Source organism: Apiospora aurea, assembly GCF_038362705.1.
Source record: "Apiospora aurea strain CBS 24483 chromosome Unknown utg000006l_segment0_segment0, whole genome shotgun sequence".
Taxonomy (NCBI): domain Eukaryota; kingdom Fungi; phylum Ascomycota; class Sordariomycetes; order Amphisphaeriales; family Apiosporaceae; genus Apiospora; species Apiospora aurea.
Window position 1 is genome coordinate 884,406 of NW_027117393.1, and position 24,419 is coordinate 908,824.

The 24,419-nt window shown below is 54.5% G+C and overlaps 9 protein-coding genes across 9 annotated transcripts; 4 read left to right on the forward strand and 5 right to left on the reverse strand.

Annotated features, from left to right (window-relative positions):
- Window positions 1–1,602: 1,602 nt before the first annotated feature.
- On the reverse strand, window positions 1,603–3,716 carry PG986_008883 (fungal-specific transcription factor domain-containing protein; the record flags this gene model as incomplete). Its single annotated transcript, XM_066845105.1, has 6 exons — window positions 1,603–2,412; window positions 2,466–2,576; window positions 2,634–3,431; window positions 3,499–3,508; window positions 3,587–3,599; window positions 3,659–3,716. 6 exons carry the CDS (start codon window positions 3,714–3,716, stop codon window positions 1,603–1,605), a joined length of 1,800 nt encoding a protein of 599 aa, XP_066697503.1.
- A 3,569-nt stretch (window positions 3,717–7,285) lies between these two features.
- Window positions 7,286–9,581, forward strand: PG986_008884 (uncharacterized protein; the record flags this gene model as incomplete). Its single annotated transcript, XM_066845106.1, has 3 exons — window positions 7,286–7,589; window positions 7,642–8,880; window positions 9,430–9,581. The coding sequence occupies 3 exons, from the start codon at window positions 7,286–7,288 to the stop codon at window positions 9,579–9,581; spliced, it is 1,695 nt and encodes a 564-aa protein (XP_066697504.1).
- Window positions 9,582–11,328: 1,747 nt separating this feature from the next.
- PG986_008885 (uncharacterized protein) lies at window positions 11,329–12,327 on the forward strand (the record flags this gene model as incomplete). Its single annotated transcript, XM_066845107.1, has 2 exons — window positions 11,329–11,460; window positions 11,833–12,327. 2 exons carry the CDS (start codon window positions 11,329–11,331, stop codon window positions 12,325–12,327), a joined length of 627 nt encoding a protein of 208 aa, XP_066697505.1.
- A 235-nt stretch (window positions 12,328–12,562) lies between these two features.
- On the reverse strand, window positions 12,563–13,786 carry PG986_008886 (uncharacterized protein; the record flags this gene model as incomplete). The annotated part of the gene is made up of 2 exons (XM_066845108.1): window positions 12,563–13,240; window positions 13,571–13,786. 2 exons carry the CDS (start codon window positions 13,784–13,786, stop codon window positions 12,563–12,565), a joined length of 894 nt encoding a protein of 297 aa, XP_066697506.1.
- A 703-nt stretch (window positions 13,787–14,489) lies between these two features.
- On the forward strand, window positions 14,490–15,648 carry PG986_008887 (uncharacterized protein; the record flags this gene model as incomplete). Its single annotated transcript, XM_066845109.1, has 4 exons — window positions 14,490–14,598; window positions 14,694–15,226; window positions 15,271–15,370; window positions 15,443–15,648. The coding sequence occupies 4 exons, from the start codon at window positions 14,490–14,492 to the stop codon at window positions 15,646–15,648; spliced, it is 948 nt and encodes a 315-aa protein (XP_066697507.1).
- A 584-nt stretch (window positions 15,649–16,232) lies between these two features.
- Window positions 16,233–18,293, reverse strand: PG986_008888 (uncharacterized protein; the record flags this gene model as incomplete). Its single annotated transcript, XM_066845110.1, has 8 exons — window positions 16,233–16,601; window positions 16,680–16,965; window positions 17,075–17,194; window positions 17,265–17,496; window positions 17,571–17,696; window positions 17,764–17,855; window positions 17,948–18,013; window positions 18,127–18,293. 8 exons carry the CDS (start codon window positions 18,291–18,293, stop codon window positions 16,233–16,235), a joined length of 1,458 nt encoding a protein of 485 aa, XP_066697508.1.
- A 2,278-nt stretch (window positions 18,294–20,571) lies between these two features.
- PG986_008889 (uncharacterized protein) lies at window positions 20,572–21,550 on the forward strand (the record flags this gene model as incomplete). The annotated part of the gene is made up of 2 exons (XM_066845111.1): window positions 20,572–21,238; window positions 21,375–21,550. Coding segments are annotated over 2 exons (843 nt in total), but the record flags the coding sequence as incomplete, so codon positions are not given.
- Window positions 21,551–22,212: 662 nt separating this feature from the next.
- PG986_008890 (uncharacterized protein) lies at window positions 22,213–22,530 on the reverse strand (the record flags this gene model as incomplete). Its single annotated transcript, XM_066845112.1, has 1 exon — window positions 22,213–22,530. One exon carries the CDS (start codon window positions 22,528–22,530, stop codon window positions 22,213–22,215), a length of 318 nt encoding a protein of 105 aa, XP_066697510.1.
- Window positions 22,531–22,538: 8 nt separating this feature from the next.
- Window positions 22,539–23,501, reverse strand: PG986_008891 (uncharacterized protein; the record flags this gene model as incomplete). Its single annotated transcript, XM_066845113.1, has 1 exon — window positions 22,539–23,501. The coding sequence occupies one exon, from the start codon at window positions 23,499–23,501 to the stop codon at window positions 22,539–22,541; it is 963 nt and encodes a 320-aa protein (XP_066697511.1).
- Between the last annotated feature and the right edge of the window lie 918 nt (window positions 23,502–24,419).

The window sequence follows — 24,419 nt, forward strand, 5'->3', positions numbered from 1 at the left end:
TGATGCAATGTGCAATGCAGGTCTCCTTGCCCCGGACTTCAATTGCCCAAGCGTGCGTTCGCTGTGGTGCAACACGACATGCCCCAAGGCCCCCGACAGCGAGTGAATTGCGACCGGGGACCATGCTGATGATGACATATTATTACCTACAGCTTTCAATCTGTCGCCGATGTGCTCACATGACGCCCGATGTTCAGGCTTCATTCGCATCATGGCCTTCAGTAGACGATACTTCTCTTTATTTCTTCGAATATTGTTTGGTACTTCTGCTTCTGCTTCGAATCCTGAATTCAAGCCCAAAAGCCCCGTTCCTGTCGTCCCTCATCCGATTGGGGGTTAGGGGGCTATTGGCTCGAGATGGCCCTTTCAAGGGTAGATCCGCCTCTCTAGTGGCATTGAGCCCGACGTTCCCGGCTTCCCGCCCGCCTGTTTTCTCATCATCATCATCATCCGCGCCTAGTGGTAATTATCGTGACCTTTTCCCTCCCTGGCTTCCCATTTTTCTTGCTTGCTTGCAGGCGTTTCTTCCTTCACCTACCACCTCAGCTATATTAGTTCAACATGTGACTGGCTGCTACGTCCACATGTTTGTTTGTCCATCTCGGCCCTCTCTACCTCTCTCCCTTGCTCCTGCTCACCTGCGCGCGGCACGTCGTCATGTAGTGATACCTGACCGTTCCCCGGGCTCTGTCTCTCTCTCTCTCTCGCCGTATCTATCGGCTTGATTCTGGCAATTCTCACTATAAGGCAAATCGCCCAATGGCAAGTCAAGTCGTGCGCGCGCACGTATGAATGCGACGAACTAAGGACTCATTGGCCGAGGCGCATCGCCACACATAAGTTCGCCTCCTAAGTGAATCATGAAGTTTCTCGACTGCCGACCTGCAGGATAACTATCTCAGCTCTCCTCTCTCCCTCGGAGTCGACCCGGGCCACGGCATTGTGTCTGCCCGGGGTTTGATAGGTGGAAAACCTCCTAAGGTATAGGCGTGGCCAACACACACGCACACACACACCACTCTATTGAGACGTAGCTCTTGGGCTGGGCCAAACATTTACAGCTTGCGTAACCCGCGCATGGTGTTGAGCAGAATATGGTGTCCTATGCATTTGGGCACCTTCCGGAATGGACCTGTGAGCGTATGTATACCTGTCTATCCGATCGAGGTTGGGATGGAATGGCACGATCGATGACCAGAAATAGCCTAAACATGGCGGTCCTTGATTGCTCAAACTGCTGAGGCACCCTACACTCGCGATGCATTGATGCCAAATGTTTTATGTTTATAATCGGATTTACACGTAGTGGTGTGTTGCGACGTTTGTGTAATTGGTGACATTATAGCAAGACATTGCTTTCAGATGCTTTAGTTGACAGGAGAGCAACGATGGACTTGATCTTTCAATAGTCACAGGGTGCTCGACTCAAAACCTCCCTCAACGCATTGACTTTCTGGGGTTCGTAGAGCATACGCCCATTCTCGTACGCCACAACAGGTCAGGTAAAAACAAATGCAATAAGAGAACCTAAAGCTCTAGCGAGTGAAGCGCCCCTTAGCCAATATCCAGAACCCCTATTCGGCGCCTTTGCCAGGACCTAGATTAACCAAAAACAATGCTGACACCCATCTCCTTACTGACACGTCTCCAAAGATCCGCGTCCTTGGAACCATAAGGGGTGACGCTCAGGAGGTCAAGCTGCTTCCAGACCTCGCGGACGACGCCCCAGGCTTTCTCAATGTTGGCCATCCCCTGGTGGTTGTCAACCTCGACGAAGGCGCGTTCGGCGAGGTCGCGATCCTCGGGCGAGACAGCCTCGCAGGCCGCCACGAAAAGCGGCCAAAGCAGCGCGCCCATGGGGCCCCGATACGCTACGTTGCGTGCGCAGTGTACCAGAGATGCGTGCGCGTGCTTCTGCACCAGCTCATGCGTCGGCGCGTACCCGTAGATGGTACGGTACAGGTATACGAACGCGCTATGCCGGTACGCCAGCGCGTTGTCGAGGATGGACTGCAGCAGGGCTTGCTCCGCGATCGGCTCGCCGTCCAGGCTCTCGAGGAGGCCGCCTGTGATGGCGACGTTGGAAGGAACCATGGGTTGCCATTGCTGGAGCGCCCCCTCAATGGCTCGGGACGTGGTCTCGAACTCGGTTCGTAGCACGGCCATCTTGGATGTTTGGTGGGATTTGACTGCATTCTCCAATTCAGTCTTGAGAGAAGGCAGATTCGACAGTCGATGCATGATTGGCCAAAGAGTAGTTGCCATGCCGAGCAGCGTGTCGACATTGCTGAGAGGGGAGCTAAGAGGCGCGTCCAGCGGCGGGAACGGCATCAAACAACCAGCGGCAGGCGCCGTAGACAGAGGGGCTGTCCCCAAGGATAACGCTGTGATGACATCGTAAAATCGAAATGCCTGAAAGTAGGTTAGCATTAGCGTCCTGGTTAAGGCTGGAAGAATCATCCTACTCGTTCTAAGAAGGTACTTGTAGGACTTGATCCTCCTTGACACGAGTTCATGATCGTCAAGGCCCCCTTCAAATGTCCATCCACAATATTTGAACGACCTTTCTGGACCAACTACAACCATGATTAGTAAGTACATCATGCCAAACCTCGCATACAAGGGATATATACCACTTCGTAATAGACCAGTAGCATTATTGAGGCCAATAGCTCATTTTTGTGGTTGACCTTCCCGTTCTTCTCAATGAGCTGCGCCAAACTCTGGATTGCCTCATTATGGAAGTATATAGACTTCTCTCCTGTATTTACCCCGCGGTACTCGAGATGTGCGCTTGCAAGAGCGTAAATAGCGTTCATGACAGGCGCACTGCCATGAGAAAGCGGAAGCACAAGCTGCTGAAAAGGGTTGCCAGACTCCTCCCGGAAAACGATCAAGTGGGAGAGGACATTGCAAAAGTGGTTCATCAGGGCACGGCGGTTTGGGCGATCCGAGAACTCGGAGAAGGATGGAATATTGATCTCCATGGTTGGTGACGCTATCGGGCACGGGGCTATCATAGCCAAATCGGGCGGTAGACAGAGAGCTCTCGTCGTCACCTCGAGGCTCGAGTTCCGCCTCGAAGTCCCAAAACTCGTTGCTCTTCCGAATTCAGTAGGGAAGTCGAATCCGACTGAGCTGGTGCGACTCAGGAGCATATCCGAACTGGTAGATCCCAGTGGCGAGAGTACCACATCTTCTATCGAGTTGTCTTCGATGTGCTCTGTTTTTGTGACTTCCTCGATGCCATCGGATGGTGTCCACTGGCCATAATCAGCACCTGGGAATTCCGACGTCGGGGATGTGCCGTTTAGAGCAAGTGCAGAGTCTCGTCTCTTCCGTTGGCGTGGCTTCACAGCCTCGTAAGTGCAATCGAGTTCTCGTTCAGCGCAGCGTGCGCATTGCGGACGCCGTTCGTCGCATTTCTTCTTCTAAATCGAACGAAGTACGATTAGCTGTTATAGCCCCAGTACATACGCTAGACAGTAGGGAACATACCTTCTCTTTACTTCACGGCGTGTCAGAACTTGGAAGTGCATATTCATATCAACCGATGACGAGTAGAGATGTCTTTCGGGCAACGTACCAAAACGTACAACCTGTAACCGTTCAGATCAACATGGCCATCAGAAAAGTGGTTGGAGGGGCCTAGACTAACCAGCACGGGAGCGCCTCTTTGGCACCTTTGGCGGCGCCACTCTTGTGAACAGCAACATTTCGCCCTTTTACGAATGCAAAAGACCTAGACGTAGGAAATCACATCGTCTCTACCCCGAAGCCGCCATGAGGGGGCGTAGTCGCGCTCAGCAGGTCGACGATAGGGATAGGGTCGCCGTCGCGCTTGGAGCCTGGAGAAAAGCGGTATATTTCTAATACTTCGAGGTAGGCGCGAATTGTGAGCCCCGGTTCGAAAGACAAAAAGGCACACTCGTGACAATAGTCCAAAGCAGTCCCCGGTAAGCCGCAACAACAATTGGAATACGATAGGTCAGATCCGGCAGAGTCTGGGGTCGGAGGTGTGGAAGGATGGAAGGTGAAGAGAGCTAAGGTAGAGATTGAATGGTTCCCAAAATCTACCATGTCATTCCGCCCCAGAGGCTAGGCTAGAGCAGCGTCTCGGCATCGTGACCTCTCGTTAGGTAATTCCTGAAGAATTCCCAAGTGTGAGGGGCGCGATGAGGGGGACGGGACCCCGACCTCTAACCTAACATGAGACCTGGACCTAGGCCGGGAAACGGTTAAGCTTGGGATAGCCTATCAAAAGCCCGGAGTGAGTGGCCCGTGGGAGGGACGGGCACCCAGAACGCCCTGGACAGAAACCTGGGGGAGGTCTGGGAGTTGGCCTAGCTCCCTCGCTGGGCGGAACGGGTGGAGATGCAGAGGCCGTCTTGTGGGGTGTGCAAATTGCAAGCTTACCCCATTCAGCTCTCGCACCGCGTCTCCGACTCGCTTCACCATGCACCATGCACCTGGCCTTTTGGCGCCGAGGCAGTTTACCAGCTGCCTGTCTCGTGATATGCTCCCAATCTACATACGACGTAGATCGGACGGGACGCTGCAATACGAGCTTTGCCCAAGGTGCAGCGAACGTCCCGAGCAAAAACGAATAAGAACCTTGTTCTCTTCCCCGTTGATCGACCTTGGCGATGCGATGTTCGCACTTCAGTTCTGCCGCCCCGTGCATCTCAACCGCACTTTGGTGACTTCACCGAATCATTGATCCGGCCACGCGACGAACGACTTATTACACCTTGGGTAGATGGGATTGTGCTGGGGGAGCAGATGGACACGAAGCTGCACACGGAGAAATCGATCGGCCTTATTCAACGGAGACGGTCCGCCAAAGCGAAATCCCTGTCAAGCCAAGTTCGGTCTTGTAGCGAGGTAGACAGACCATCACAGTTCTAGTCATTGCCGACGGGACACGATCGCATTACACATGACGGATTCAGATGCGATGATATCTAGTACATGTTTGAGATATTTAACATACGATTGTCTCTTCCAGCTTGCTTACCACACCCTGCTGTGGATGTTGCCATATACATTGTTCCTAGCTTCCGATATTGATCAGGGCTGAAGTACTGCTTTATAAGGAAGCGACAGTCTCCCTTCCCTTACATTGATCGGAGAAGTGGACGAACCATGCAAGGTCGATCCTCGACAAGCTGTCCAAGCCCGATGCACAGGACCCATTCATCTGGTGTCACTGGCCGGGTTGAATCATCTAGGGCTCGTGGGCTCCGTGGTCTCTTGTGCACCCAGCTGTAAGGAGCTGTTCGTTCCTAGATGCCTTGCCTCTTGATGGTAGCCATCCTCCTTGTGCTCGTTCCTGGAAGGTCAGCCCGCTCTATTCCTGTGTGCCCATCTTCCGTACTTTCAATCTTTTACCTACTTGCTCAGCCAACTGGCCGAGCTTTTGCAGAGCCACCTTCCTTCGTCCCATCTTGACAGCAGTCTTGAACGTAAGTCTAGAAATAGATATAATGACAGTCATAGGCTTCGATATGCAAGCAGACTTCTATAAATATCGTGTCCCAATACGCAGTATGTTCTGTTTACTGCAGAGTGTCGATCTATAGAGCAAACCATCGTTGGCCTGTATAAAGTAGGATACATAGCACTGATGCAGGCGGTTGGACACCTTCACTTGGCATTCTGATAGGGCAGACCCGAGCTTGGGCGCATTCAGGCTAAAAGCAACATTGCACTGATGGCACTAAAAGTGCTAAAATAAGCGTCCAAAGAATGGCCCCAAAAATATTAGCGCTTACCGCACCTGACTGCCAACGTTACACACCTCCACCTCCACCTTGGAAGCTTCTGTCCATCGGAGTGGCAGGTCGCATGAAAGACTTCCAACACTACCAACACTACAGGCCTTAGAGGCTGTTCCTCTGTTTTTCCACGACAGCTACGTAGATCTATAATGGCTGGTCGGCCGACTGTGATCCTTCAGCTGTACAAAGAGGGATGAATGGCAAGAGAGGCTGGTCTCCGATGGACTGACTTGCACGCTTCGTCGTTCATGTAAGAACAATCCAGGTTGGTTAGCCGGACCTTCCCCATCCCCATTCAGCTTCTGGAGCCTCTTCGTTCGTGGCACCTCACCAGAGACTCCTCATTCGAGCCTTGCGACAAAGGTGACACGGCTTTTCGTTTTCGCCACATCGATATTAACAGCATTCTTTCCAACGTTACTATCTTTTCATGTTGGAGAGGGAGGGAGGAGGCGAGTGTTTTGTATTGTTTCCTGGCCCCCAACGCCCTGCAGTCGGCTGCAGCCTGATCCTCCCTTCAGCAGCACTTGGCACTTCCGAGATGGCCGGGTGATATGCCGAGAGGCACACGGCCATTGGACGCAAGTGGAAAAGGCTGCAGCTGGGCTGTCTTCCTACGATAATGGAAAGGATAGCCATCATACCAGACTTGCAGCATGCGTCAGCCCCTCGGCCCCGTTCTGTCCAATGGACGGCGTCTCCGATGCTGATGGCTGTCATAACGGGCCTTACAATTGGAGCTTCGTGCCGCAGCTGTACATGCTGATGGTTGCACCTCGTCTACTTAGGTGATCGGGTGTGGGTGAGAAGCGTAGGTGATGGATGGATGGCCCGATGGCATTCTTCGTTGCTCGGTGGGAGTTGTCCGGTGTTGGCCTTTCTCGAGAATCGAGATTCAGGATCAGCAAAGCAGCCTCTCCTGTGCTTCTCTCTTTGCTGCTGTCAGCACGGCGGTCTTGCCGATCTTTCCCTCCCCTCCCACCATCCCCATCATCTATGTATGCACGTAGAGTCGCATCCCTTCATATTATCTTCCCTTTAGGCCTCCTTTCACGTCGATCCAGTTTCTCGGGACCGCCAGTTGGTGAAGAGATCGTATGCCTACAAGCGCCTAAGTGCTCCGCGCCCGCCCTATCGTGCCGTCTTCTGTAAAAAAAAGTATTGTCTTAGCCCTCTCGTTACACAGTATCTGACATACGCAAATCGGCGGGGAGGTCTACAACCCGCACAGCCCCCAACCTCGAATCGTTCTTGTCTTTTCTTCTTCCCTACACTCTTTAAGCCGTCCAAGTTGGTTGCCGAAGTTTCCCTTCATCCAATAGCCGCTACTCGACGCACTCTCGTCGCAACCCCTCTTTCACAGACAATTAACGGGACGGCTGACGGCTGAATGACTACTCTGCTGGGACTGCCGGCAAGCCGATGCTGCTATTCAGGGAATTTCACTCTGACCTGAAACGGCTCGAGCTTGGGCCTGTCACTTAGTTGTAGGCGAAATGGTAGCCATGGGGCGGTTCTGGGGTTGCACCAGCTGCATTGGTTTGCTGGCTGTTGCGATGTTGACGAGGGAGACCGCTGCAAACCACGATGCTCGATACAAGATCCATCGCATAGAGAAGGAATACGCTGTACTCCGAAGACGGGGTGACTCTTGCGGCGCTGGGAACACGGCCTGTCCAGCAAGCCTTGGAGGCGAGTGCTGCCCTGATAATTACGCGTGCGCCTCGACGTATTGCTATGCAACAACCGCGGGACCATCGACAGCATGCGGACGGGTTGGGTATCATAACTGCGGCGCTGAAATGCCTGGTGAGTTGATACATCCCTGACCCTCGTGAAGGCACTGCTGATATCGGCCTAGGCCAATGTTGCCCTGATAATTATGTCTGTGGCAAGGACCAACAATGTACTCCTCCTGTTGGCCAAGGATACCCTCAGTCATGCCCGACCAACTACTACCTGTGTCCTTCATCCATGCAGTATGGATGCTGCCTGAATGGAATGGGGTGTGCCAAAGGGGGCTGCTACTCAACAAATCCATCGACAGACGTTTTCAGTACACCCACGGTGGCCACGGATTCGGAAGGTCGCGTTGTGACGTCTCAAGTGACATATACCACTACGATGACGCCAACTCCGACAAGTGTAGCATATAATGAGCCAGGCGTGGTCCCGAAACTGGTAGCTTCCACGATATCCAAAATCCCCGCGATCCAAACAGGCCAGAACAACAGTAGCAACAGTACAGGACTGAGCACGGCAGCACTGGGAGGCATCGTTGCTGGTGTTGTTGTGGTTCTGTTAGTCGTGATTGTGGCTGCTTTCATCATCATTCGCAGATTGAGACAAACAGAGAAAGCAGTCGAGGTATCCAAGCGCGGGTCGTCAAACGGACAGCAGACGTCGTCGTCGCGTAAGTCGCACAAGGAAGGTTTCGGCTCGACTACCGTGACCGAGGTCGACATTGATCCCTTAAGCCAGGAGACTCCGAGTCTACGCCCTTCACGATACCGGGCCGGGTCCGACTCGAGTTACAATGGCCGTTATAGCTCACCTGCCAGGAGCCCACCTCTCAGCGACGGACGATCCACCCCACCTGCGTGGCCCGGTAACTATAAGCCCGTATTCAATGGGGGAAATGATGGAACGCGCCATCCCAGCATAGAGTCCATGGGCGGACAATACGCCGCTCAGCGTGTCAGTTACGAGTCACAGTCGACATATCGCCCAGGACGCTGGAGTAACGCCAGCGAGGTCAGTGGTAGCGCTGATGGTGCCCATGGACAGTCTGAGCTTGACGCGATTGAGACGGCGGGAAGACGGCGCTCCAGTGCGACCACACGGCCCACGGGCGGCAGTAGGCGACAAAGCGGTGACAGTGTTTACCGCGGTCGCAGCGAGAGTGCCGCAGCCGGCACGCTCGCCCCTCTCGAAGCGGTCAACGAAGCGGCTGAGCTGCACGGCTATTATGGCCCACAGGACAAGCAGGTTGGTCAAACGGCTGCCAGGCCGGCGTCCACAGGGGGCCTGCAGGAAGGCGTTGATTTTTTGAGCGGCAACAAAGTCTCACTCATGAGGGGTGGATTGCAGTTTATCATGCGTATGCTTCAATCGTGTTTTTACCCCATACCCTTTAATAATTCGGTTGGGTCCTGTCTTTCGGATTACGTCGGTTCGTGTATGGGACATGTATAATGGCTGGGTATTCTCTGCGGTCGGTTCGACATGGGGTTTGGGTTCCCTACTAGGGGTGCACCTCGAAGCAAAGTCTTGGGGGAGCTGAAGAAGCCTCAACAGCATAGCGGGCGTTTTGGACCATTCAAGGGCGGCGTATATGCCTAGGTATACTGGTGCAGGACAGAGGATGGGTTTTGGCACAGGTCGTTCTTTTCCCCGGGTGCTCATGTTTTCTTTTCCTTACTGGAAATTCTACTGCCGGCCTATAGCTTGAGATGATAGCTTGTCGATCACTAAATCAACTGTATGATGAGTAACGCACAAAATATGCCAATAGCTAGGTACGCACGATTGCAGAACGTCGTATCCTCTTGCCATATCATGTCTCATATATGGAGTAGACCGCTATTTGTATGTGGCTATGGGCCGAAGACCCTTTCTGGCCAGGACCTGACCTATTGCTGTGATTTAGACAAATCTCACACCGAATCACGCCGATCTAAAGCGATCTCGCAAGATATGCCCCTCCTGCCTAGTTCAATCCAGCGTGTGTGGCGGTGGTGCCGCGTTGGCATCCTCAACCTGTTTGTCGCTCTGCCTGCTCACGCCACAGGTCTGGTCTGATGCCACTAACTGACTGAATACTACCTACGCTGTTGGGGAGATAGATGGGCAAACAAGGAGGTTAACAAATAGCACGACCAACCGTCCCCAGTAGTAAATGTTTGCCTGATATAATGACTGACGTATTGCGTCCCTACAAGAGATGCCTCGTCTGCCCGCACCAATCTGCGTCTGACAGGACGTCGTGTCAGTGTCTGGTGGTCAATTCTGCATCAGCACTATCACGGCGGCGCCCTTATCGTTTCCCGCCAGGCAGGCAGCCTTATTTGCTTTTCCGGCTACCACCCCAACACCCCTTCCACATGCACCTACCTGCCCAACCGCACATTTCCCCTCCTCTCACCACATGCAGTCATGCTCCGCTCCCCCATTACCCGCTGCCTGTCACTGTCCGCAACATGTATGTAGCTGCCAGAAACTGCTACGCATACCACATTCTTCACATGCTCCTCTCGTCTGCCTGCAGATTATGTCGTCGCAGGACCTGCCTACAAGGCACCCATCAATTGATCTATTCTTATGCCAGGCCCCCCCGTTTTTGTGACCCAGAGCTGTCGTCGTTACATGTTTTAAACCTTGGCCTGCATGGCGTGCTCCAACGGCTTCGCTAACCTAAGAGGGACGACCCCGCGGACCCCCCAACCCCAATTGGCCAGTCACAACCCGTCGCTATCACGTTTTGGACATGACCCAACTTCCAAGGTGGCATGCGGAAAGTGGGTGATCTGAAGTAACATTGCTTGCCTAACAGGTAGGCAGACAACATCAAGATATGCTTGCATCGATGAGCGGTGCCTCCCGCGACGTTGGGGGGCATTCTGTCGTGCTTTCGGCGCAACGGTCTTCCACGGGAGATGCGCGCACGTACCTGAAGTGGTCTCATATACGACGCAGAGATGGCAGTAACACGGCTTGTCTCGGTCGATTGAACGGGTACCAGCCAGCCTTGGGTCTGGCAATCATTCCTGCCTGCATCGGAAGGCTGACCGCCTACTCAGGCCTCGTCTGCCAGCTGGCGACGACTCTGACTCTGACCTCAACACACCTCAGCCGATTCCCGGAGAAACTGAGTGAGAATGACAGAAACAATGATGCTGACCATGAGGCAGATATTTACGAGGATGGATGAAGCGCCAATAAGAGTTGGGTGTCTGGCTCGAAGGAATAACCTACTCCATCCTGCACCTCGACTAGACCGGAAGACCACCTCCAGGGGGTGCTGGGCCTCCCATGCTATTGGTTGGGGCCGTGTCCGCTCACCATGAACGACTCCGAAACGAGCTTGATCCGATGGACTATTACATGCCTAGCACACCTCTAGAGGGATGAGGTCTGACTACGTGCGTTCGTGTTTACCAGAGAACGAATGACGGCTCTGTACTCGTAACGTCTGCCGTGGCAAGCCAATGTACCCCTGCTGCGACCAATGCTACTCCAAGTACGGACACCACGTACTCGAGCCATATATACGCACCAGCGATGGCCATATGTCGGCCCTTCATTCTTTACGCCTTTATCATTCCCTGGCGTGAACGTATCCACGGCCCCGGGTGCAATCTCTATACTGGGTCCCCGGCACTTCTCCTTAGCTCTCGGCTGTCATCCGCTGTCATTGCTTTCCACTCGCGCTGTTGCCCATATCGCTCCCAACTCATCTATATCTGTTCCAGTCCTCACTTCATCTCAGACGACGTCAAGCGCGATATACCGTGTACGAGTAGACACGACCAACAAGCTGCGTGAAACCATGTCTACCAGTAACATCGACGGTTCCCCGCTGCCGGTCATACCGGAACATCTTCGTCCTTATCTCGTTACACCAGCCGCCTACCTCGAGCAGCATAAGTCGGAGGGCGTAACACATCTGGTCGTCGGCGCTGTGGTCATTAACCATGATAGTTGTAGGAGAGCCCAAGCTCGTGACAGGCCATCCTTCCCTTACTCCCCAGCCCATGGCGAGAGCGATCGGACCTTTTCTTCACCCGTCGCATCCTCTATCTCTATACCCTCGGCCTCGTCACCGCTAGAACAAGACCCTGTTTTCTCGTCTCCTCCTTCTCCAACATCGTCTCTCTCTTCTTCTCCGCCCTCTCCCTTGGAACACTCCCAGCCATCGCCCAGATCAGGGACCGGAGGGAAGAGCGCTGTGGTGTCCACTGCTGCCCTTTCCAGAGCAGAACCCAAACTATACGAATCGCCATCGCAACCTTCTAGCGCTAACAAACACCACTACTATTCCTCCTTGCGCGAGAAGAGGGACCAGCAGTCCAAGAAGATCCTCCTCGTCCAGCGCAGCCGCCATGACTACGGCGGACTCTGCTGGGAGATCCCCGGCGGTTCGTGTGACCCCCACGACGTCAGCATTCTAGACGCGGCGGCGCGTGAGCTGGCCGAGGAGGCGGGCCTCCGGGTGCGGCGGTTCGTTGCTGTTGTCGACCGGCAGCGGCACGAGTGGCTGGACCGCGGTGAGATATGGCGGAAACTGACGTTTATCGTGGAGGCCGAATCTGAACACGAGGCTAACGATGAATATGGCGAAATTTCGGGTGGGGAAAGGGATGAAGAGACCAACGAGCAACGGTCGCAGCTCCAGATCCGGCTGGATCCTGAGGAGCATGAGGATTTCGTATGGGCTTCTCGTGAGGACCTTGTAGCGGGCGGGATCGGACAGAGGACATTTACGTGGATGCAGGATGAGCAGAGGCAGGTTATTATGAGAGCATTCGACATCATCGAGCATCTCTAACCAGGTGCGGAGGGTCGCCCGCATGTTGTTGTTGGTCCCGGGACAGGGATCAGGGGTCGACGTATTCTACACTGCCTGAGGGCACTGAAGATCATACGACCGGGCGCATGTACTGCCCCGATTGGCTCAGCTTCCATATGTAAGAATATCAGGTATTTCCCAGCCATATATTTACCAAATGTATTATTTGTACATATCCGCGGGTCATTTCTCAACTGTCACATGACTATTTCGACTAGTATGTGCCATCCATCTCATGAGGACCGTAATATATATGCGGATTATCCCCATACAGCTCAGCAACATGTTGCTGTGGCGTCTGGTATTTCCAGCGATGGGGGCCACGGTCTCCAACCGTTCCGACCTCTTGTATCTTCTGATTATCAGGAACAGGAAGATTATGAGACTGCTCGTTCCCAACTGGTGGTGCAGATTCGTTTTCCATCTTCCGGCGGCGGCGCGAGAAGTACCGCGCCACTGCACCGGCCAGCAGGAGGAAGAGGACGGCTCCGACCGTGATACCGGCGATGGTGCCTCCTCTCATCGCGGGGTTCGGCGGCTCCCCCGCGGTGGCGGCGGGGGTCTCCTCTGAGCCAGTGTGGACCATGGGCGTGGTCTCTGCTGGCGTCGTTGGGGACACAGTAGTAGTACTGCTCTGGCTCGAAAGGGGGGTCGTGGTAGAAGCAGAGGAGGAAGAAGACGTCGTTTCTGACTTGTAGCTACTGCTGGATGAAGAAGACTGTGGTCTACCGCCGCTGGCAAGCGCCATGAGGTCCGAATAGGCGATCTCGCAGCGCACGTTGGGTCCTTGCGGCCGGTTCGCGCAGCTCGTCAGCGACGGGCAGCACGCCTTCTTCGTGCCCGGGCTGAGGTTGGTGCAGGGAACCGAGTTGGGTTCGGTGCAGGCAGAGGGCTAGTCAGCGTCGCAGTTATCGCTCGTGCCGCTATCACCCATCAGATAAACCCCGGTGGTAGTCATGGGTCTGTCTTCCTTGCCCTCTTACTCCTTTCCCATTGTGGAAGAATAGAGTTGCCTACTTTCCGACGCAGCACCAGCCTTTTCCTAGGGCTTGTTAGCAGGACGGGTGGGTAGTCCTTGCCGGGTTTGATGCCTCCGGTGAGAGACGGAACTCTTAGCCAGCGTACTCGGGGGTAAAAGATACGTGAAAGCAACCTCGAAAGGATTCCCCATACAACCGTCAGACAATGACTTACAGCAAAGCGTCGTGCTTGGTGCGCATACCGAGTTGATGGTGCCATCACCGAACACATCGGAACACTGGTCTCTTCCTTGGAGGCGATGGAGAGCCCCCTGAGCGGGAGATTGAGCTGGAGGTGAGAATGGTTCTGGATCGTCGGCGCCTGCTATTGGCTGATCTGCCATACCGACGATGCGATTCATGATAGATGGCAGGGTGCCGAGAAACATCATGTATAGGAGGAAAGTAGTGATGGTCATTGTCGCATTGTTCTTCCAAACCGGCGATATACGTGATTGCGTCCACCAAGAAGTATCTCAGGAGTTCAACTACTGACCAGTTATCATTTGCGTCTAGGGGGTGCTATCTCGGGAAGCAAGGCAACCATTCGCTTCCCACTCGGCCCGAGACGTGATTACGGGCTGTTGGACGTCGGGCGTTGGATGTCAAGTCTATAATGGTTTCAGCCGTGCAAGCGACAATCACTGGGCCGTGGACGATTCGCCGTGAACACTGGAAGGAATAACACCGTAAGGTGCGATGGTATGGCTGCTGTACCCGCCGTGGGTATGCGTTGGATGCAGTTGCTCGTGCGCATAGCCCCTTATTGGTTACCAATAACCAGGGGTGGCTCCATAACGTCACGGCTGCAGTGCTTTGGAGTACGCAGCATCCTGCCCCGTCTCTCCGGACTCTTGACAGCAGCAGATCGTCACCCGAAACGTCGACCCCTCAGCGGCTATGCAACCAAAGTTCTGGAGGACCGGTGAGGCGAGAGTAATAAATAGGTTAAACCGTCTTACGGACGATCATTTGGGAAACCAGAAAAGGCTGCGAAGCATTCCCTCGGACCATTGTCTCTTTTTTCATTTTGGGCACACCCACTGTCTGCCAACGGCAATGTTGGGGATTGTGCGAAAGTATTGTTTTCTTATGTTGGCACATCTTTTTCAATCCTGAACCATGTTGAAGGGTCGGCCCAACCCAGGCCGCAGTCTCCTCCTCTCCTTCATCCTCCTGTGCCTCTGCTTCCTGACCCTGCTTTACCACCACCATGCCACCAGCTTCGACAGTCAGGCAATCGTGGTAGCCCCAGCGGTGGATAATACCGGATCACAAGCAGCAGCACCAGCAGCCAATGTCCCAGAGTCGCACCCGCTGCTCCAGGACCTCCCACCAGCCGTCGACATCGTAGCCGCCAGCCTCAAAACCGACGACACGGCCTGGTTCCGCCGCCACCTCCCCCGGCCTGGCGCAAACGCATCTACACCGTCGACGATCCCCACGCGCCCCTGACCGTCCCCAAGAACAAGGGGCGCGAGTCGATGGTGTACCTAACCCACATCGTCGACCACTACGCCGCCCTCGCGGACACGACCGTCTTCTTCCACGCCGCGCGCTTCGCCTGGCACAACGACGACCCGGACTACGACGCCGTGCCCACCCTAACTCGCCTGCGGCTCGAGCACGTCCGGCGGGCGGGCTACGTCAATCTGCGCTGTGTCTGGGTGATCGGATGTCCGGAGGAGATCCGCCCGCATCTGGACGCCGAAGAGGCTAGCAGATTAGAAGCAGAGGCGGGAGGAGGCACCGACGCGGGCGAGGAGGGTAAGGAGACGCCGCCCACGACGACCAAAGCGATCTACAAGACGGCTTTTGAGGAGCTGCTACCGGGCGTGCCCGTCCCGGACGTTGTGGCGGTAAGCTGCTGCTCCCAATTCGCCGTAACGCGGGGGCGATCCAGCGGCGCCCTCTCGAGGATTACGTCCGCTTCCGGGACTGGCTGCTCAACACGCCGCTGACGGACGACCTGAGCGGGAGGGTGATGGAGTTCGCCTGGCATAGTAAGATCTTCCTTCCCCCCTTTTTACTTCTCAGCCCAATCGCATGTAACTAACTCACCTCGACTCGATCAGTCATCTTTGGCAAGGAGAGCGTCCATTGCCCCTCGGCGAAAGATTGCTACTGCAACCTGTGGGGTCTGTGTGGTGACGACATGGCCTGCACCGACGGTGCATGTGAGGCACGCTACACGCTGCCGGCCCTCGCGAACCTACCGGACCACTGGCCGCTGTTGGGTTGGCAGGGCGAGGACAGGAACTTCACCGGCCCGCTGGATTGAAGCCCATTGATGAATTGACGAACCGTTCCATGCATGATAATCTATACTATAGTATGGACTTCAGGGAAGTACCTTTCTTCAATCGGTGTTAAGGTAATCATAGGCGTTGGCTGGATTTAGTAGTCGACTTTTTACTTGTGATGGGCTTTGGTTCAAGGGGGAGGGGGGGGGGTTCCGTCTACCTAGATTCTGCATGTTACATACAAGATGTAGTCTGACGGGGGAGACGCACACATGCGAGGCTCTCGGTACACTTGCACTAATGTAGTACGTTAGTCCAAATGTGTCTTCGCTACGATCAAGCGATCAAGGAGCTCTTGAGAAACCAGCATTCACTATCAAGAGTCGCACAGCGTGCAATCTGAGGCGATGTTGTGGGAAACGTTGACGTCAATGGAGCTCTTTAGTGTCTCCAAGGGCTGACATCTAGCGGTTATGCATGGGTTTCGATCAATTAGTCAATCGCATTCGCCCCGAGATGCTCAATATAGAGGATCCCAGATGTATATGTGCCGTCTCTGCCCGCTGTAGCTTCCTTACACAGATATGCCCCCACAAGCTTCGTGCCAGCAGTATCACGCAGATCATTTTACCTTCTCGTCTCCAAGCGTGGCAGTGGTACCATCAACACCATGACCGACCCCTCCCTCTTTGGTCTCGAGGTTATCATGCTTAGCCTTCTCTTCGTCGCTGTGGTGGGGCTGCAGGCCGACCTCGGTTGTGCTGAAGGCGTCGGCGGGATCGCGGTAGGCCGGCACGAAGTTGACGGCGACGGCGTAGGTCTCGGCGGCGACGAAGAACATCATGGGCACGACCATGGCGAGCGGGGTGCCGTGGCGGTCAGCGGCGACTCCCAACAGGGGCGGGACGACTGCACCACCCATGACACCGCCCACGAGGAAGCCGGAGCCGCGCTTCGTGTGGCGTCCGAGGCCTCGCATACCCAGCGCTACCTACGAGGTTGGGTACTGATGTCAGCGACAGTCCGCGATTTGAAAGGGTGTAGTGGGCGGTCTCAAACTTGAACTTACAATGGTGGGGAAGCAGATTGACTCGAAGAACAAGGTGATGTAAAGAATCGACATGCCGGTGTATCCACGCTGCGTGATGGACGGCGCGACGAAGATGATGCACATGGTCAGGTAGGCGAGGAAGACCCAGCGCGGCCGCACGTACTTCATCAGGCCGACGCCGGCGAAACGGCCGATGGCGAATGCGGCTTGCGCGCCTGCGAGGTACTTGGCTGCCAGCGCCGAGCCTTCTTCTCTGTTGACCATGGCGGCCGGGACGGTCTCGGTGACATAGTTGATAAAGTAACTGTGAAGAGAACAAGTCAGTCAGTCTGTAAGAACTGGAGAGTTGGGCAGGTAGGTAGTCATTGTCGTAGCAGTTCATGTACAGGAGCAGTTGAGTAGGAGTCGCTTACCTGGCAATAGCCACTTGAGCACCGGTATAGCAGAACTGGGCAAACGCGGCGTGGAATAGTCGGTACTGCTTCCATAGAGGCAGATGGTCGGCATTCGCATGAGTCTCGCTAGCCTGGAAACTATATTGGGCTCCCGATTTAGTAACTATTGTGGAGCATGGAAGGGTCGCTCTTGGATGTCGCAACTTACGCCATGTCGGCATCCGTGATCTCGGGGATCACGGACAGGAAGAAGACGATGGCGAGGAGGAAGACGAAGACGGCGATGGCAATGTAGATCCATTGCACGTTGGCCAGGGCGGTCTGGTCGTCGAAGGTAAACAGCACATAGCTCCCGAGCACAGGGGCAATGACTGTCCCGATACCATTGAAGGCCTGCGAGAAGTTGATGCGAAGTTCGGCATATCGAGGAGGACCGCAGACTGTGAATGGTAGGTAGTATTGGTCAGTGTCGTGCCTTTTTGAGTAGAGTATAGCAAAGTGCATTTCGACCTACCAGTGATATAAGGGTTGGCGGCAGTTTCGAGCGAGCCAAGTCCGTTCCCAATAATGAAGATGGCAGCGCAGAAACCACCAAAGGACTTCGCCTTGATACAAGGGAAGGCGATCAGAGCCCCAATACCTAAGTAGAAGGAAATAAGTCAGCGCAAAGCGAGAACGTGGATATCTTCAGAATTGGTGTCACGAACCGTAGAGACATAAACCCCAAATGAAGGTGGCACGATAGCCATAGTGTCGGAGAATCCAGGCGGCATGGCCGAGGGATGCGATCGGGTAAGCACTGCAAAGTGGTGGGTGAGCGCCAGCTGGTGTATTGAAGTATACGAAGGTAGGGTCTTCAATGCGAAGCGCATCTAGGTCAACGAAACGTACCCGAAATAGGCGGCCTGAAGCCCTGACGACCTAGACTTGGTGATGTTCAGAGTGTTTTGGAAGTGCCTGCGATTTATCTCTGTTAGGAAAACGATGCCGCCAGGGTGGGATCTAGACAGCCACCACGGTATGGGCAGACCTGGAACGGGAGGCTTGGAGAAGAAAGCACGTTTACATACTTGTTCAGCGTATCCAGTAGACCATAACTGAATCCCCAGAGGAAGAAGAGAATGGTGACGAGAATAATGGGATACAGCGACTCTCGAATGGTCAGTTCGGCAGCTTTGGTCCTCTCGTGGTCCTTGGCGCGCAGAGAGCGCCGCTTGACGAATTCCTTCCAACCCATTTTGGCTGTAGGTAGCTGCTGGAGTGAGCGGCGGTACTTGCGACTGTCGCGACGGGGATATCGTGCGAATGCCTCGGCCCCTCAACTACGGCAACAACAAGGCAGGGACTGCTTGGTAGAAGTGGCGTGACGTGTTTTACCGAAGCAAGTGCATCCGATGATTCGATTGGGTTCACGGCCTTATTTACACTTCGGATGACAGCGGTGAACTCGGGGGGTTAGTTGAGACGAATGGAATTCAAGACATTTGCCCAACGATGGCGGACAAAGCAGACAATAACCACAATAACTACCACCCTGGTGGGCAGGCGCTTACTGTTATGTATTTTCCCCCAATCTCCAAAATGAGACCCTCTCTTTCCTTCTTCTTCTTCTTCTTCTTCTTTCCCATCCTGCGCCGGATGCACCTGTCCTCCTGTCCTCCTCTTCCAAGAGCTCTTGTGGTACCGTAATATCCAAGTCATGCGGGATCTCGTCTTGTACCGTCCAGGGGACCCTTGCGACTACGAATACCAAGAAAGAGGTAAGCGGGCCGTTTGGCTAGCCTGGGGTTACAGGAGCTCGTCAGGTGTGGGTATGGGGTTTGGGAGAATGCGGGGAGAAGGATCCCTCAGAACTCCAGAAGCCCACTACTCCGCACTCTGCGGCCACTAGAGCACCCCGTCCCCAGACACTCGCAGCTAGAGTCCGCAATTGTCCCGAGAGGCAGGGCTTCTTCTGGGTACACTGGCCAGACGGGGAGGTTGGACACGCTGCCCAGCTTCATCACGCGAGTCAGATGCCATGAACGGCTAACCCCGAGTCTCTGAGTGTGTACGCCTCATTGGCCAGCGTATACACCACCCACCTTGCGCCATGGGATAGCTTCTGTCACATATGTAACCTTGCCGAAGGGAGAGAACGAGCTGCGAGTCTCGTATGAATACTACACCGAAGGCCGGATTGGCCATGCTTGACCCCGTCATACCCTAGTCGAAGTGCCTTGCTCCAGTATGGGGAAACAATAGGCTAGAAACAAGCTAAAGCGTCATTATTCTCACCGGACTTGTATCTCGTCCGCTTGGCACGATGGGCGGCCCATGAGCTTCCCATGCGTTATGGCAATTGACCCGGCAAATAGACAAAACTTGCTTGGCATCTAGAACCCACGATTCGCGACATTCGGGTTCTAGTGGGATGACAGGCTTAGATCAGATCAAGACCAATAATGGGTCTGCTTGACTCAGTCCTCCATTGAACAAGCAACGGCCAGCGAGCTGTAGCTTTACAAGCTACTAAGGCTATCCATAGCGCGCGCGCAATGTCACCGGCTTCTGTCCCGGCGCAATGGGTGCTAACTAAGGCCTTGGCAGCGAACACGAACGCGCGCACACATATGCGGATGCACGACAGCAGCATATGTCGCGTCGAGTTCAAATGTCTGAAACTTAAGCAGCAATACAGGAAGGTGGTGCATAATCCTCCCTTGAATCAAATAACGTCAGGGAGCTGTCCACCTCGGAAATCGCAGATGTTACACATGGACAGTGTCTTGGAAGTGTCCGAAAGGTCTTCTAGGTCCGTGATGGAGACAATTGGCTGGTACTGTTACCCAGTCTAGTTGCTGACCAGTCTCTTGTGTTATTGTTATATTCGAATGTCGTATAGACATAAAGGGGTAAATGTAGTCTGAGATGTAACAGTGTTGTCCATTATATTATCTCCATGGCTTCCAGTACGGAGCTCATAGCTCGCCCGTTGCCTGCAATACTCTTCGGCAACCATGGTCGAACCAAGACCCAATTTCGGGACTGCCGAGACGATATATTGCTGGTCTTCGTGATCGCAGTTGGCGCTCAGTATAGTGATATCATGTGTCGCAAGGCCGTGTATTTGCACTTGGGATCAGGTTCATATCCGGCCGAGAATACAGTGTCGCACCACTTGCCTGGTATGCCAATGGAATGAGCTCCATCTTGAACCAACAACTCGGGACCATGACGCCAACGTACCGTTGCTTCAGGTACTGCAGCAAAATACTTAGTAACTTCCTCAGCAACCCTATCCATAGTCCCGGACCTACTTATCAGACCACCGCGACCAGGTTTATCTCTTAACATGGCAGCGTCGATCACCTTTGACCAGCGACATACCCTCTTGGGGACGGACAGCTTCCAGAAAGATGAAGCGCTCGAGAAATGTTGTATAACCAACCTCGACGATTGAAATTCCAGCTCGTCAGGTTTACTAACACGTCAAACGACAGGCCTACCACCTGGTGCCAAGATTATAAAAAGGGGTGCCCTGGGGAGCATCAGCCTGGACGGCAACGTATAAAGTGACAGCGGAACTAGCAGATGGAACACATAGGCTCTTCTTCGTCAAGACTACGAAAGCCCGAGGCGCCGTAATGATGGAAGGGGAGTTTAACTCACTGCAGGCCATTGACCGTGTCAGCCCCGGCTTGGTGCCTCGAGTGTACGGCTGGGATCACATGGCATCAGACCCCCAAAGCTACTTCTTGATCATGGATTTCCTCGATCTCGAAATGGCGTTGCCCGGCCCGACGGTGTTTGGCCGCGCCATCGCCGACCTGCACAGGGACAGCACGTCGCCGACGGGCAAGTTCGGGTTCGCGACCCCGACATGCCACGGCAGGCATATCCAGCCCAACGACTGGGACGATTCGTGGAGCCGGTCCTTCACGCGCCTCCTGACGATCTTCTTCGAAATCGACGTGGGTGTCAACGGGCCCTGGCGAGAGTACGAAGAGGCCTTCGAGACTCTGCGCGCCAGAGTCATCCCGCGGTTATTGGAGCCGCTCCAAGCTGGCGGCCGGGTTCTAAAGCCGTGCCTCGTCCACGGCGATCTTTGGGAGGACAACACCGGCATCGACGTCTGTACGGGGCGGCCCGTCATCTACGACGCGTCCGCCATGTATGCTCATAACGAATATGAACTTGGGAGTAAGTGACTGCTCGCTTCGTGCAGTCCCGATTTCTTCGATGGGGCTTCGCCTCACATCATCTCGGTGACTCGGCATGCACACTCCTAGCGCATGGAATTACATACGATGTTCACTACTAAGCAGTCATATCGCAGTGTGGCGGCGAGACGAGATCCGAATCGGCAGTTCGCACATCGACGCGTACCTGAGGCATTACCCACCAAGTGAGCCTGTGCATCAATTCGATGACCGCAACCGGCTCTACTCAATCAAGTTCAAGCTCGCCCACTCGAGCGGATGGCCGGGCCTCACCGAAACCCGCAAGAAGTAAATGAGTATTACCAAGTGCAAGTGAATCTTCGACGCTAATTGGGAGTTCGGGATCCTCGAAGACATGCTGTTTCTGATAGACAAGTGCTCAGATTAGGATTCGACGGGCCTTCCCCGTAAGCTTTCGCGATGGCAGACCCTTCTGTCATGAGAGCAAGACAAGGCGAAGCTTCGCCAGGAGATTATAGATTAAGCACCATACCTCGGGGTACCTTTCGGTTCAACGAAGTAATGGTGGATTGATTGATCAGATGCACATCCGTAAGAGTCTGACGGGGTTGGTACTTATGACTCAAGCCTAAACGATGATAACCTATAGCAGTCATAACTTACACATGGCAATCTGTGAAAACAAATAGCGCCAAGGATCACCAAATCTCTCGTATATATATATATATAGATCCAGTCAGCATATCACCAGTCTATATAAACAGATATCTCGGGCTGCTTCTGCTTCAAGTGGCAACATCTGGAGTACACGGGGTATGAGTAGGCACGCGAAGAATCCCTTGAAACATTTCAACAAATCATCATCGTTACATAGCAAGGCTAGCCCACCGATACAGGTATCTGCTTCGATCTCCTTTCGAGTTCGGTCAGCGTAGGCGCGCCCGTCCCATCGCCCGCCAACGGCCCTGCCCCCTGACCGGAGCTCTGGTGAACCTAGACCAACGGCGACGCCTTCCACACGGGCCGGTTGCGGGTATACGACACCGAGACAACCAGCGCCAGCAGCATGAGTGTCAGGAGCGCGATGGCCGCCGGGTACGCCAGCCAGGGCCACTGGACCTCGACGCACGTGGCGTGGTAACTGACGACGCCGCGGGCGGGCGCCGAGTAGTTCCCGACGGCGTGGGTGCGCAGGTACTTGGTCAGCGACTCGGACAGGTCGGCCAAGGTTCGCTCGATGTGCCGCATGTCGATGCGTCCGGAGTCGTAGAGCTTCTTGGGCAGCAGGTCGCCCTGGAAGTGGTCGGGCATAATGCCGTTCAAGCCATCTTGACGTAGCCACCGTAGCCGACACCTCTCAGGTTGCCCACCATGTGAGGCCCAAGCTTTTGAACAAAGGCATCGTCTCGGATAAAGTCATTCGACAGGGTGTACAGGCACTTTTGGCTCAAAAGCGATTCGGTCATCAGTGTGTTGTTGCGTGTATAATCACCATTGCTGGCATTGAACCCTATCCACCGCTGAGTAGGTTCCAACTTGTATCCCAAGTCGAGTCTCAGATGCTCCCGCTCGGCCTCTGTAAGACATAGCGTGCCCAGCATACTTAGACCTGTATTCTTGAAGCCGGTTCCCCATGCCATAGAGCCCGAATCAGATACTAGGGATCCGGTCAACTGGCCATTGACCACAGTCGCATTGTACATCCGGACACACGGTGAAAGGGTGCACGTTGCTGCGCCGAAGCCTCTGCACCGCCAGTCGTTCCGCTTTTCGGGAGCGTCACAGTCATCGAGTGGGACCCCAGTTGAGGGATCGAAATGCCTGTTCGAGATGGGCGTCTTTCCGGCGATGAGTCGCACTGTTACCGTCCCTGGCCGTGTAGGATGCTCAGAGTCGGCTTCGTTCAAGAAGACGTCCATTTTGAACACTTCAGGGCCCTCGGTGGCAATATAGGATCCTGCTCCGAAGTTTCCTCCGGCTAGCAACCTGTACAAAACGTTCATTATCGTTGGTACATCGTAGCTGGAATATGGACCTTTGGGCAGGCTGGTCTCCGCGATATAGAGGGTGTCCGATTCGTCCGTTACGCAATCCTTCGGTGAGGCTTCAGGCTGATCGAGAACACCCCCGGCGGAACATCTAAACACCACCGTAAGCTCGGCCGAGGAGACCTCGCAGCGGCTGCAGTAGGCCAAAGTACCAAACACCCCAGGGAAGGTGCAATTTCCTGTGGGACAGTGGGCTTCGATGCTCGTGGTTGGGGCCACAATAGCTCTCTCCATGGTCGCGGCTAGATCCTGACTGAACCCGGAATCTTCAGTAGTATCGGCAAAGTAGGTTGGCCCGTGGCAGTGTAGCCGCCTCGGCCGATGCTATTATGCAGACTACTGGCCTGACCAGCTGCTGTACAAAGGGGTCGAGGGCGACAGCCAGAATCAGTATGATGGCCCCGAGGGCAGTGAGAGAGGCTGACGCAGGTGATGGGTACAGAGCCAGCGAAACGAGCCCCACGGTCCTTGTCTAGCGTCTGTGTAGCGAACGACATCGTACAGAGGCCTCTCGGACTTAAACCAGGTCCACTGCAGCTGCCCGATGCAGCTGGCGGCTACGAATCCTACGGCAGCTCTGAACACTACACTGTAGATGGAAAGCAAGGCGTTTATGGTGATCTTCAGGGGCCAGTGCGGCGCAACTTGGCCTGCGTGTGCGTATAAGGTGCCCATCATTGCCAAGGGAGCTCCAAGTATCACGACACATGCCACTATCTCTTGGGCCCAGGGGGCCAACATCCGATGATGAGTGGCGTCGCGCTCTTGGGGAAGCTGATGTATGCCATCATCTAGGTGGGAAGAATGTCAAGTAGGTTCTGGACCGACCTTGTAACCTGGGTCTTGGGCGAAGTCTATGCGACGCGCCGCAGAGTTTGGTTCGCCGGGGCCGATCAGCTCATATGAGTCGGTGGGCATAGTTGCGGACGGCACTGGTCTTGCATGACACCAAGTATGTACAGAGTTGACCATATATCAGCTTGACAGGCAAGAAGCATAATATTCACATACCTGGCTCTGAGATCGCCTCGAGGCCATCTTCGGCTAGATTTCGAGTCCCATGGGTGGTTGGGACGTGACGCACTCTCACCATTTGCTAGTAGCAGTCGGAGACGTCGCCGAGGCACAACGGTCGTGATGCTATGCAGATGA